Here is a 13428-nt window from a genome sequence, read left to right as displayed (position 1 = left end):
AGCTAGTGTCCGCTGCTACTGTCCGTGCAAGATTTTGAACGACATTAGCAGCGGACACTGACGATAGTGGGAATGCCCCCTTAAGATACTCCATGTGCCTCATATTAATAGCAATTAACCCTATCATGTCCTTCACATTAACCCCCTGTGTGCCTCACATAAGAGTTACTGATATGTGAGAGACATGGAGGTAATAATGAGGTATCTTCATGATTAGTACCCCCATATATCTCACACATCAGTAACTCTTATGGTGAAGTACACAGGGGGTTAATGTGAGGGACATGATGGGGTTAGTTGCTATTAATATGAGGCACATGGAGTTACTAAAACTAAATGAATAACTCCAAATGCCTGACATTAATAGGTATAGTAACCCCCCTCCCCCCTCCAGCCTGTACCTGTGTGTTCTTTCTTTACTTTCACTTTGCTGAAGCGTTCTCTTCTCCCTCTCATGTGTGCAGGATGGCAGGGTCCATCTTCTGTATAGCGATAAGCTCTGCCTCCTGGGCTCTCCTCACCCTCTCATTGGTTGACAGAGAGCAGCCAGAGAAGGGGAGTGAGGAGGAGCTTCCTGAGAGCACTGAGTGGAGCTTCCTCTATCAGTAGCTGCAGCTTCCTGCATTGGCTGCTCTCTGTTAGTTGATGTTGCAGGTATACAGTGTGTTTCACACATATACTTTCCCTAATAGGGAAAGTATATGTCGAAAGCACACTGTGTACCTGCAGCATCGGCTAATGGAGAGCAGCCAGCGCAGGAAGCTGCAGCTACTGATAGAGGACCGACAGGGGGCCCCTGCAAGTGCTGGGGCCCTCAGCAATTGCCCTGCCGACCGACCCAACCTGCGTTTTGTTAGGTCTGGGCCCTGCGTTTTGTTAGGTCTTTGTGTTTGGGTTCGTTTTGAGATGAACAAGTTCGGTACGAACCACTCTTTAAAGGGATTCTACCACTAAAACGCTGTTTTGTGTGCTTTAGACGTTGGAATAGCCTTTAGAAAGGCTACTCATCTCTTACCTTTAGACGTGGTCTCTGCCGTGCCTTTCCTTAAAAATACCGTTTTTTACCAGTATGCTAATGAGTTCTCCGCAGCAATGAGGGCGGGTCCCAGTGCTCAAATGGCGATGGGGGCGTCCCCACTGCTGCCCGAGACCCTCCAGTGATACCTTTTTCTTCACCTGCATCCTCCCCTTCTCTGTTGTCTTCCTTGAAAATATGGCCGCCGGCTGGCATGCACAGTCGGATCTACCAGTGTCTCGCTGCCAGAGCCGACTGCACAGGCGTCAGAGCTGACGAAGAAGGAAGACGACAGAGAAGGAGAGGATGCAGGTGAAGAAGAAGGCGTCACTGGAGGGAGGGTCTCTGGCAGCAGTGGAGACGCCCCCATTGCCGTTTGAGCGTTGGGGCCCGCCCCCATTGCTATGGAGAACTCATTAGCATACCGGTAAAAAACAGTATTTCTAAGGAACAGCGCAGCGGAGACCACGTCTAAGGGTAAGAGACGAATAGCCTCTCTAAAGGTTATTCCGACATCTAAAGCAGAAAAAAACTGCGTTTTAGTGGTAGAATCCCTTTAAATTGGCTTAAGACATAGCATAGAGTACTTTAGGGCTCCTAGGAAAGTGACATTATTATACACTGGGGTCTGAAGAGTATAAGAGATGAAGGCCAGGGGGAGGTGTAAAACAAAGAAAAAAAAATATTCATACTTACCTTCCATTATCTCTCTTGGGCTTTCTAGTGGCATCTGGCACTTTCCTTGTGATGTCTGGCGCTCTTCTGGGAAGTAATTGGGCCAGTGATCATGGCTGAGACCTGTGATTGACCCACTAGCACATGGGCACACCAAGTGTCATCACATCATGACACTTGGAGTGCCCAGGTCACTTCTGAGGCCCAAACACAGACCTCAGCAATGAACCCGGTCCGATGACATCACAGAAGAGTGCCAGACACTGCAAGGAGGACCTAGAAATGTAATGGAAGGTGACTATGAGTGTTTTTTTTTTTCCATTACGAGCCGATTCACCCATCTCTAAGCCCTGTATGTTAGAAGTTCTCCACACTGTCTCCCAACTGAGAAGTCCTACTTCTATGGTGTCCATACACCTTAAAATTTGAATTAGTTTAAAACCTACATGTCGGGTTTTTGTAAGTAGGCCCCGCCACAGTCAATTGCCCAGGGCCCCGCAAAGCCTGGATCCGCCACTGCATACTAACACACCTGGGACGTCCTTAGGAGTATTAGCTTAAGTGTGTTTAGTTTTATATTCTAACATTCTCCATAACACTAAGCAACATTACCAAACATCAAAATGACCTCAGTATGAATTTTAGATGGATTGTGAACAATATCATTATTTTGTTACTTATAGAATAGTGCTATGCATTAAACTGAAGTCCATGTACCACTTAGACTCCATGTGTGAGAAAGATTGTACTATGTTCATCATATTGCTTGAGTTGTAAAATATTTTATTTTAAGTAGATAACTGAAGTATCACCGGTATTCATGCGATCCTTCAGATGTGTAGAGACAAGTGGCTTCACTCCAATATTTCTATTTAATAGGGTCTACCTGCATGTACTTCACTGCACACTAGGCTCAAAATATCAAGGATACACACTTCACTTTGCCGGCAGGTAGAGGAGGTTATTTCTTTTTAATAAGCCAAGCTCTCTTCTGATTCAATTCTTTTGGAAGTCTGGCTGTATTTCTTATTTCCTTTAGAGGCACCACCAATCAAGGTTAAAAAAATAGTCATCAATGTGAGGGCTGCCGCCAGAATAAAAGCAATTTATGACATATATAATTTAGTGACAGCTTCTAGCAATCTCTTCAGTAGAAACCTGAAGGAGTTATTATTCCATTTCTTTGGACTCTCCTCGGTTTGCTTATGCTCCATTGGCTTTAATAATAGTTAGAACACAAAACAAGAATATGTCTTAGAATTATTTTCTCTAAGCATACCTTTTTTCGGATTTTTCCATTCTTCACACTAGAAAAAAATATCAACTATACAGAAATCGAGGGCTAGTGCAAGTCGACGGATTGTTAAAAGGCCATAAATTAAGATAAAATAAAGGACTAAGACAGTCCCAATTATGAAAAATTATGAAGACCATAACACAAACACTCACTTCCTATAACCTATAATTATTCCCCTAAAAATGTTCTTTTAATCCTTGCTTTTCCAAAGCACACACTTCAGAGGTGAATACCAGACTATAGGTTGTCTAGATTTGGTTTCCGTTTGTGAACCTACATACAAATATTAGAATTTCTTATCAGTTTTCATTATAAAGGTTGTGTCTCTCTGTTCAGTATTGATCTAATTAGAATCTTAAAGACCAAGCGATCAAATAGGTGCTTCATCATTACACTATGGTGTTGCCTGGACCTAAAGAGTGACACATTTTTCAATTAGCTTTTTACCTTAAAAAGAACCTTTCATGTCGGGCACATGCAGTTTTATATACGGCTAGAAAGCCAACAGTGCGCTGATTTCAGCGCAGGCTTTCCCGTTATGTGCCCTGGGAGAAGAGCTATTGGTGCCGTTACCGATAGCACTTCACTGTCACAAGGGCATTCCTGACAGTCTATCTGGGAATGCCCCTCCTGACAGTACTGTGTGTAGCACTATACAGTGAGGGGGCGTTCTTTACCTTCCAGCCATGATGCTGAGCGGTGAGGAATACTCCCCCCAGTACTAGTCTATGAATGAATAATGCTGGGAAAGGGTGGGATGTTCCTCACCGCTTAGCGTCATGGTTGGACAGTAAGGAATAGCACTACACACAGTACTGTCAGTAAAGAGATATCGGTAAATACACCGATAGCTCTTCACCTGGGGCACACAAAGGGAAAGTCGACAGTTTTCAGCACACTGAATTCAGCACACTGTTGGCTCTCTAGCGGTATATAAAACCACATGTGCCTGAGGACATGAAAGGTCCTTTTTAAAATGTTTTTGTGATGGTCAAGTTTTAGTAGGGTTCATTGTCATCTGCACATAGCATGTATTCTCACAGTCACATACTGTATATGGGATTGAAATTTAAGAAATTATAAGCAGTACATTAAAATGACGTATTTATTTCAGTTCCAGGTAGACCTCGTCTTTATATCAACCCCACTCAGATGAACACAGTCCTTGTTCAGTGGCATCCACCAGTAGAAACCTTTAGCCCAATCGTGGGTTATCGTTTAAAGTATGGTCGCAAAGATATAGACATTCTCACCACTCTAGAGTTCTCAGAAAAAGAAGACCACTTTACTGCCAAAGAAATCCACAAAGGAGCCTCATATGTTTTCAAATTATCAGCCAGAAATAAAGTGGGCTTTGGGGAGGAAAACATCCAAGAAATTACTATTCCAGAGGAGATACCAACTGGATTTCCTCAAAATCTTCACTTTGACAGCATGTCATCAACATCAGTGCAAATAACATGGCAACCTCCCATCCTAGCCGAAAGAAATGGTGTAATCACAAAATATACCCTCTTGTACAAGGATATCAACAACCCAAATAATCCTTTTGAAGTTCCTATTGTTCCAGCTGACACAACCGTGACTCTCACTGCGTTAAAACCTGATACCTTTTATGATGTTAAAATACGTGCTCATACCAGCAAGGGTCCTGGTCCTTTAAGTCCAAGTGTCCAATTCAGGACGCTGCCAGTAGATCAAGGTAGGATTTGTCTACTTAAGGCTTTCTCCTTAGAGGAATATCTTTTCTTGGGAAATCAGGGTGCAGAAATGGTTGCTTTCCCTGATGGCACAGCTCACTTTTTGTTGGATAAGGTAATGTACATGAACCTTGTATGTATTCTGAAAGCTCTCGGTTGGTTTTAGTCTCACTAGTTCCTGCATAACACTTTCAGGTAAGCTAAATAATCTGGAGCAACAAGGAGCAGAGTACAGGGCCCTCATAATCCAACTTTTCCATCATCTCATCTCGGAGCTGTAGAAATGAAGTTAAAAAGGTCCAAGATAAGATAGATGTAATGGTTTAAAGAATAGTGCAAATGCAATTTTCTTACTTTTCCAGCAGTGTTCGCAAAAAATTTTCATGTAAAAGCTGTGATGAAGACATCAGTATTGCTTTCATGGGAGATTCCAGAAAACTACAACTCCGCATTGCCTTTTAAAGTAGGTTATTTTTCTTGATTTCATGCAAAGAAATACGGTACAAACCAAATTAGTTTGTATTATTATACTTTCTATATTCCATGTTATTCTAAATTATTCAATAGTAGTATTCTCAGAAATAACAGCACAGTAAACTATCACTTGATGACTATAGTATATCTAGTATATTATATCTACTAGACTGGCATGTGCACAAGAGTTTGGCAGTATGTGAAGACATCTGTAAGACTTATAACCTCTTCCTACCTGATTATTCTGTATAATATGGTGTTCTGCGTACTGTATTTTATCCTATAACTTTGACTGAACACTATTTATTGGCTCATCTAAACCATTGTTATAGCTATCACTTAAGTATTTAGACAGATACAGTGATCCTTCTTCTGAATTTGTCGTTTCTCTTGTCTCCTATATTATTGTACTGTATTTGGTCCAAACGTGTCTTGCTACTTTCATTCACTGTAGCACTTTTTTAAGGCATTTTTTCACAATGGATGTACATCACCACAAGATACATGATAAATGTCTGATTTTTGGGGGGTCAACTGTTGAGATCCCCACTGACCACTAGAATAGGGATTCAAAGCACTCCTTTCCTCCTTAAAACAACTGGGATAAAGACAGAATTATGCTGGGTTCACCCTAGCGTTTGGCAGTCCGTTCTGTGGTTTCCGTCTTTTGCATGCAGAAGACGGAAACCTGTCAGATCGGGTCCGGCCGTGAGCGGCGGTGAGCGTTTTTATGCTCTGCGCTGCAAAACCGTTTTTTTAAATCGGACACAGAGTACTGCATGTCTGACCCTGTGTCCAGTTTTTAAAAAAACGGTTTTGCGCCGGAGAGCATAAAACGCTCACCACCGCTCACGGCTGGACATCTTTCAAACCCATTCTAATGAATGGGTATGAAAGAGTTCTGCAGGTTTCCGTCTCCTACCTCTGTTTTGTGCAAGAAACGGAAACCTGCAGAACGGAGACCGGGCGCAGATGTCAACGAGCCCTGGAATTATATTTGAGTGTGCATACTGCCACTGAATTGAAACTCATCTTCACTTTCATTATGCCATTAGAAGTAATGGAACTCCCAGTCTGGTGATCAGTGGTGGTTCCAGGAATGGGACCACCAGCAATAAGACATTTATCACATATATTGTGGTGACAATTGCTTTAATGGGGTTGATAACTTTATATATACAGTATATCTTCTCTAAAATAGTCCAATTTCTTTCTTGGATGCAGGTCCTACATGACTAGGAAACTGATGCAGGTCTATATATTTCAGTAGCAGGTTCTGATAAGCAGGGCTACATCTTGTACAATGTGCCCCTCCATCAATGGCTGTTTTTAAGATAGACCTGACAGAGCTATCCTGCAAGATAAACAGGTTAACAAGGTGGCAGCATTTCATAATGAAATTAAATAAGACTTCTAAACAACATTTATACGTGAAGGATTGCCTATATTCTCTTTAGTTACTTTTTTTTAGAAAAAGATATGCACCCCATAAATCCAATAATCCCCAATTAGTGGGAATAGTAATAGTATAATATATAATAGTAACTACTACTGCACTCCAATTGATGCATAAAGGTTATTACAAAACTTTATTACAAATTCCCAAATAACGTTTTGTGATAACCTTTCTGCATCAATTGGAGCGCCGTAGTAGTCACCACTACACATGACAACTCTTTTTTACAGTGGTCCACCCTATAAATGAGGACAATTATTTCCTGTTGTCTGCTTTATGTAACAACTGACCTGAATACCATATTAGAAACCTCATTGTTCATGTTTTCTGCCTTACAAGATTCTGTATGATGATGGGAAAAAGGCTGCTGAAGTCGACGGTCGTGCCACACAGAAGCTGATCATCAATCTAAAACCAGAAACCTTATACTCCTTTGTCCTGACTAATAGAGGAAATAGTGCAGGTGGACTGCAGCACAGGGTGGCAGCAAAAACTGCACCAGATGTTCTCCGGACTAAGCCAGTTTTTATTGGGAAGACCAATTCAGATGGCATGATAACTGTGGAGTTGCCTGAAGTTCCTGCCAGTGAAAAAATAAAGTAAGTCTTATCCCTCATATCTTATTATAAATTGTGTTTCCGTGTACCTGTTTCGGGCTATGGACCTCATTTATCAAAACCGAGAAGTTGTACTAGATACAAAGAAAAACCAACCTAGATGATTTTTGATCTTCTCTAGAAAAATGGAAGCTGCACTGTAATTGGTTTCTATAAGCACCAAGTCCAATTTTTCTGTTAGACAGTTTTGAAAAATGAGACCCTATGACAATATGAGTGGTTTGGTTTATTAGTAGTATATTGTTGTGTATTGTTAACCATCCATAGATAAGGGATGTGCAGTTATGTGATACCTTGTTATTGTCTAACTGAGAGTCTTTACCTCATGCAATTTTTTGGTTCTCCCAGGAAAATGAATATATTTTGTAGTGGTTAGCACTGCTACATTGTACTGTACTGTGGCACTGACAATATCTTCATAAACTGCTTTCTATCACAGTCCAAAAACATTTACTAGGATTATTGGCTGACTGCCTAGTCCTCGCTGGGTTGTGGAGTCTATAACAGACCTTGACCTCTCTGTTTTTCCAACTCCAATTCCTTTGTAAATGACTCAAATATAATAATTATTACTGCAAACCCGAGGTTTAACATGAAGATCTCGTGCCCCAGTACAGAATCTATACCAAGCCCCCAACTATGATGTATTGATTATAGTACTGGTCTCCTCATATAGGGAAGAGACATCATATGGCCCCCATAAGGCTCCTAGGACTAGGTGCAATGGCACCCTCTGCACTCCCTCAAGTTACTGCCCTGCTGCAAACGCAAAAACAGCACTCTAATAACTTTAAGAGCCCATTGTATATATACGTACATGAAAATGAGATCCTTCTTAACATACATTTTGCTAAAATAGTGTGAGCCCATCTGACAGTAACATGGCAAAACCTTTAGATGGAACGCTACAACCAAAGAGTCATCTATCTCTGGGACTCCAAATGAATTCAAGGGAAATGTATATAGTTAGGATGTGTAATTCAACCACATTATGCTCTAATTAAAACCAGTGCAATATCTTTATAAACATGCTTCAAATACAGCAGACCAGATTTCTCCTACAGTCCTAAACCATTTACTAGGTTTATTGACTGACTGCCTAGCCAGGGTTGTGAGGTCCATACACAGAACCTCCAACTCTAGCTCAGCTTATGTGTAAAAATGATCCCTGTTTCATGATAAACTTTCTGAAATGCCTAAAATAGTGACTATGCAACAATGTATGCTTTTATTAAACCAAGTATAAAATATTAAAGCATACCTTCCGTTCTAAACAACTTTTCAGGTGAAAATTAGAAACTTTGTCATATCTCTTATAAAGGTTAACTGTTTCCCTCCCCACGTATTAAGCTGTTCTCCTGTTCCTTATCCATAATCTGGCTGCTGGTTTATATAAGATTCTCCATATTCAGCTATAAACATAGAAATCTATGGAGAAGGGAGGGGTGGAGTATGATTCTCCTACCAGCTGATTAATTTATTTATTTCTTCATTTTGTGTACTAGCAGCCTCATAGGTACAAACATAGCAGTGCTGCTATATATTTACACACACACACACACACACACATATATATATATATATATATATATATATATATATATATATATAAATGTTGTATGAACTCCACAAATTTGGCTAGAGTCACGTTTTTATAATTTACAATGTATTTCCGTATATACTGTAAGAGAAGCCGCAGTGTATTGCTGGAACAGTGTTGTGTTCTTGATATAGTATATATTTGGGCAATTTGGCAACAACAACATCACAATTGAATATATATATATATATATATATATATATATATATGTGTGTGTGTATATATATGATCTTTTTAAATCTCTAGAACACTATTGCTTTTTGGTCGAATGAAAAATAATTATTAGCCAAAAATGATATATGACACGCTTAATATTTCGAGACTTTGAGGACTAAAGGCAAGATGAGCAAACAGCGAATACTGACTGATAAACATTAGTAGGCATGTTCTTGGCTGCAGTGATGGTTGACTTCATTTTAGAATTAATGAGTAGCTGTCTGCGCTGTAGTATGAAATATTGTTCCTTATACAAAAGGATGCCATTAAAGGTGTAGTGTAGCGGAAGAACTACCAATGCCGTAATTAATTCACAAAATTAACTTATGATAATGAATTCAGCATGCAAATTTTTCATATCTCATAAAGTAATGATCATGAGCTCAGTTTAGGCCGTGTATAGATATTTGAATGAAACCTGAATATAAATATGCTTTGATCTTAGTATGTTTTTGTATTCTAATTAGCCTTTTCTATTTTACAGAGGCTATTACATTGTCATTGTCCCTTTGAAGAAGTCACGTGGAAAGTTTATTAAGCCCTGGGAGAGCCCAGATGAGATGGAATTAGATGAGGTAATATAGGATAATACGCTGGTTTCGTGCACTATTGTCAACCAATACCCAGGTCTTTTTCAGCGCTTCTTTTCTACCAATGTAGTAAAGAGAAAGGGCAGTTTCTGTTTTCCATAGCCAATTTATACGTAATGTCAGCATGAATCGCAGATTGAACAAATCATTTGCGTTCCCCGCCTGCGGGGACAGAATGTTTAATTACTTAAATTAAAGCACCAAAAAAACTGCCTGATCTCTTCACTTTGTAATAAATATTTTAGTCTTTGCTCAGTGCAAAGAAAGATGTGAAAGTTCAAAGAGGTGAAATGATTATACAGCAATGGCTTAATCTCTATGGATATGAACCCTATTAAAGGTCGCCTTCATTAGAAGCATTTGCTAAATCTGAAACAAATGCTAAATTGCAATTTGCAATGCAGTTTAACTTTTGACCTATACCTCGTGGTTCTTTTAACATCGCCTAACATTTCTTGCTATGTCTGTGTCCTACTTAAAAGGGTAGTTAATGAAACAAACATGGCTGAGCAGTTTGGATGTTTGCCCCCAGTGGCTCAGTCTGTCCTTCTTGGTTTAGCCTGTTATATTGAGGTAACGTAGGCTCACTACATTGTATTGTTACTACTTTATGTTACACATTGTCACCTGTTTTACTATACTGTACATTGCGTTTAAAACCGATAGGCAATATACACTCACCGGCCACTTTATTAGGTACACCATGCTAGTAACGAGTTGGACCCCCTTTTGCCTTCAGAACTGCCTCAATTCTTCTTGGCATAGATTCAACAAGGTGCTGGAAGCATTCCTCAGAGATTTTGGTCCATATTGACATGATGGCATCACACAGTTGCCGCAGATTTGTCGGCTGCACATCCATGATGCGAATCTCCCGTTCCACCACATCCCAAAGATGCTCTATTGGATTGAGATCTGGTGACTGTGGAGGCCATTGGAGTACAGTGAACTCATTGTCATGTTCAAGAAACCAATCTGAGATGATTCCAGCTTTATGACATGGCGCATTATCCTGCTGAAAGTAGCCATCAGATGTTGGGTACATTGTGGTCATAAAGGGATGGACATGGTCAGCAACAATACTCAGGTAGGCTTTGGCGTTGCAACGATGCTCAATTGATACCAAGGGGCCCAAAGAGTGCCAAGAAAATATTCCCCACACCATGACACCACCACCACCAGCCTGAACCGTTGATACAAGGCAGGATGGATCCATGCTTTCATGTTGTTGATGCCAAATTCTGACCCTACCATCTGAATGTCGCAGCAGAAATCGAGACTCATCAGACCAGGCAACGTTTTTCCAATCTTCAATTGTCCAATTTTGATGAGCTTGTGCAAATTGTAGCCTCAGTTTCCTGTTCTTAGCTGAAAGGAGTGGCACCCGGTGTGGTCTTCTGCTGCTGTAGCCCATCTGCCTCAAAGTTCGACGTACTGTGCGTTCAGAGATGCTCTTCTGGCTACCTTGGTTGTAACGGGTGGCTATTTGAGTCACTGTTGCCTTTCTATCAGCTCGAACCAGTCTGGCCATTCTCCTCTGACCTCTGGCATCAACAACGCATTTCCGCCCACAGAACTGCCGCTCACTGGATGTTTTTTCTTTTTCGGACCATTCTCTGTAAACCCTAGAGATGGTTGTGCGTGAAAATCCCAGTAGATCAGCAGTTTCTGAAATACTCAGACCAGCCCTTCTGGCACCAACAACCATGCCACGTTCAAAGGCACTCAAATCACCTTTCTTCCCCATACTGATGCTCGGTTTGAACTGCAGGAGATTGTCTTGACCATGTCTACATGCCTAAATGCACTGAGTTGCCGCCATGTGATTGGCTGATTAGAAATTAAGTGTTAACGAGTAGTTGGACAGGTGTACCTAATAAAGTGGCCGGTGAGTGTATGTGAGACTAGTCTGTTAATACAGCATGCCTATGTGTCATCAGAAGTTGGGTGTACTCGCCTTAGCTTTTAGCACCAATAAAGCTGGGGCATGTACACTCAACTTTACGGTTCATGCACTAAATCTTGAAGCCTGACGAAGTGCACTAAGCACGAAACGATCGTCGCTGTTTGTTTCTTGCATCATTCCGTCTTTTGTACCCCAATGGTCAAGGTTTGACCTTTTTTTAAAGAGGATGAAATAAAAACGAATGTTTTATGTATCCCGTGGTGGGTGAGTGACCTGTTTTCTACATTTCACATCGATATGTCACTGTCTGTCTAGGTTTTTTCACAGTGAGCACCACCCTGGGATTTAATCTATTCCATGGTTTTTTGGCTGTTACAGCCGGAAGTTTTGCCAATACTGACACAAGATTGTGAATACGAGCGTTGTCGCAGTAGTGCCGCTGACTACTTTGTTCTTTGCAACATTAGCAAACGGTGTGCAGTGAAAGCACACGGACCCCATAGACTGTAATGGGGTCCATGTTCTTTCCGTGCAGTGTCTGCAGAGAACATGCGGACAGAAAAGTACTTCATGATCTACTTTCCTGTCCACATGATTAGTGCAGACACCACACGGACCCCATTATAGTCTATGGGGTCGGTGTGCTATCACTGCACAACACTTGCTAATGCTTTTGGTAATCCGTTCAGGGGAGTGCCCATGTAGACTCCCCGAACGGATTACCAAACGCAGATGTGAACCAGGCCGTATACATATACTATATATACTTTCACATATACATCATAGCATATATACTCACACATATACATTTATATACATTCATACATTCATATACCATATATATCATATATATACTTCTATGAATGTATGAATACTATATATACTCACATATATACATACACTCACCCATACACATTATTGTAGCATACTGTATATACTCACACATACCTGTATACAAACACACAATACTCACACAGTACACAAGACACATACTTTAAACAAGTGTACACATATATACATATTAAATATACATATTTTACCAAAAGAATATACTCACCTTTGTCAGAAGCGAAGCATCAGAGCAGACTGTCCCTGTCTTCCCACACGCTCTGATGTGAGAGATGAGGCAAAAGTTTATGAGGAGGAGGGGGGAGGGGAGAAGTTCAGGCAGCATGGACAGGGAAGAAAGCAGAATCACTACAGCAGATAAGTGAGAGGATTACAAGCGGCCATTAGCTAATGCTGAAGCTTTACCTGGTGTCCTCCTATATATATACTTTTCCTATATATCGGGATGGCACCGTGTACAGCTTCTCCATTAGCTAATGGGGGCCCCTGTGTGTTGAGGCAAATGCATTGCTCAGGATCCCGTTCGGGCCCCTGAACAATGCATCTGTCATGGGTAAATGAGGAATTAACAAACGGGGGTCGGGGTCTAGCGGGGGATTCACCGATTCCCCGGTAGGCCAGTCCGACCCTGACTATTAGAGGGCAGGCTTTTGATGAGGCAGTGGCTGTCTGGGACCAGATTGGTCCCTTCATTGGACCAATCTATAGTGGGAGTGCTTAGGCTGTGCCATTTGATAGCATACAGCTATGCTGCCAGTATGTATGACTGTTCGAATGTATCAATGTTGAAATACAACTCATAGGATTTATAGCCTACTAAGTCTCTAAATGGGTCCCTTTATGAAATGTATACATAAAAACGTGAGAGGAACAGGCAATTTTAGATAGGGAGATTTAGTGGGACTCTGCTATTCCATTGATTTTGATAGGTGTTGGTGGGGATTGGCGACTATCATTGTGATGTCTCTCACTGCCCTTAAACAATTCGGAGTATAGTTTGGAGTAACTGGCTACAATGTAGCACCTTATCCCT

The 13428-nt window shown here is 41.0% G+C and overlaps 1 protein-coding gene across 37 annotated transcripts in view; it reads left to right on the top strand.

Moving 5' to 3' along the window:
• Positions 1–13428, top strand: part of PTPRD (protein tyrosine phosphatase receptor type D) — a 1471303-nt gene that overhangs the window by 1369329 nt on the left and 88546 nt on the right. For 16 of the 37 annotated variants that reach the window (XM_075278421.1, XM_075278474.1, XM_075278585.1 and 13 more), the window contains 4 exons: positions 4102–4689; positions 5050–5150; positions 6957–7216; positions 9535–9625. In XM_075278421.1, the coding sequence (XP_075134522.1) occupies positions 4102–4689; positions 5050–5150; positions 6957–7216; positions 9535–9625 (1040 nt within the window). The remainder of the gene's footprint in view (positions 1–4101; positions 4690–5049; positions 5151–6956; positions 7217–9534; positions 9626–13428) is intronic. The other 21 variants (XM_075278482.1, XM_075278466.1, XM_075278451.1 and 18 more) reach the window with 3 other exon arrangements.

Source organism: Leptodactylus fuscus, chromosome 1 (genome assembly GCF_031893055.1).
Source record: "Leptodactylus fuscus isolate aLepFus1 chromosome 1, aLepFus1.hap2, whole genome shotgun sequence".
Lineage (NCBI taxonomy): Eukaryota > Metazoa > Chordata > Amphibia > Anura > Leptodactylidae > Leptodactylus > Leptodactylus fuscus.
Note: the sequence above shows the minus strand (reverse complement) of the source record. Positions and strands in the feature narration are given on the sequence as shown.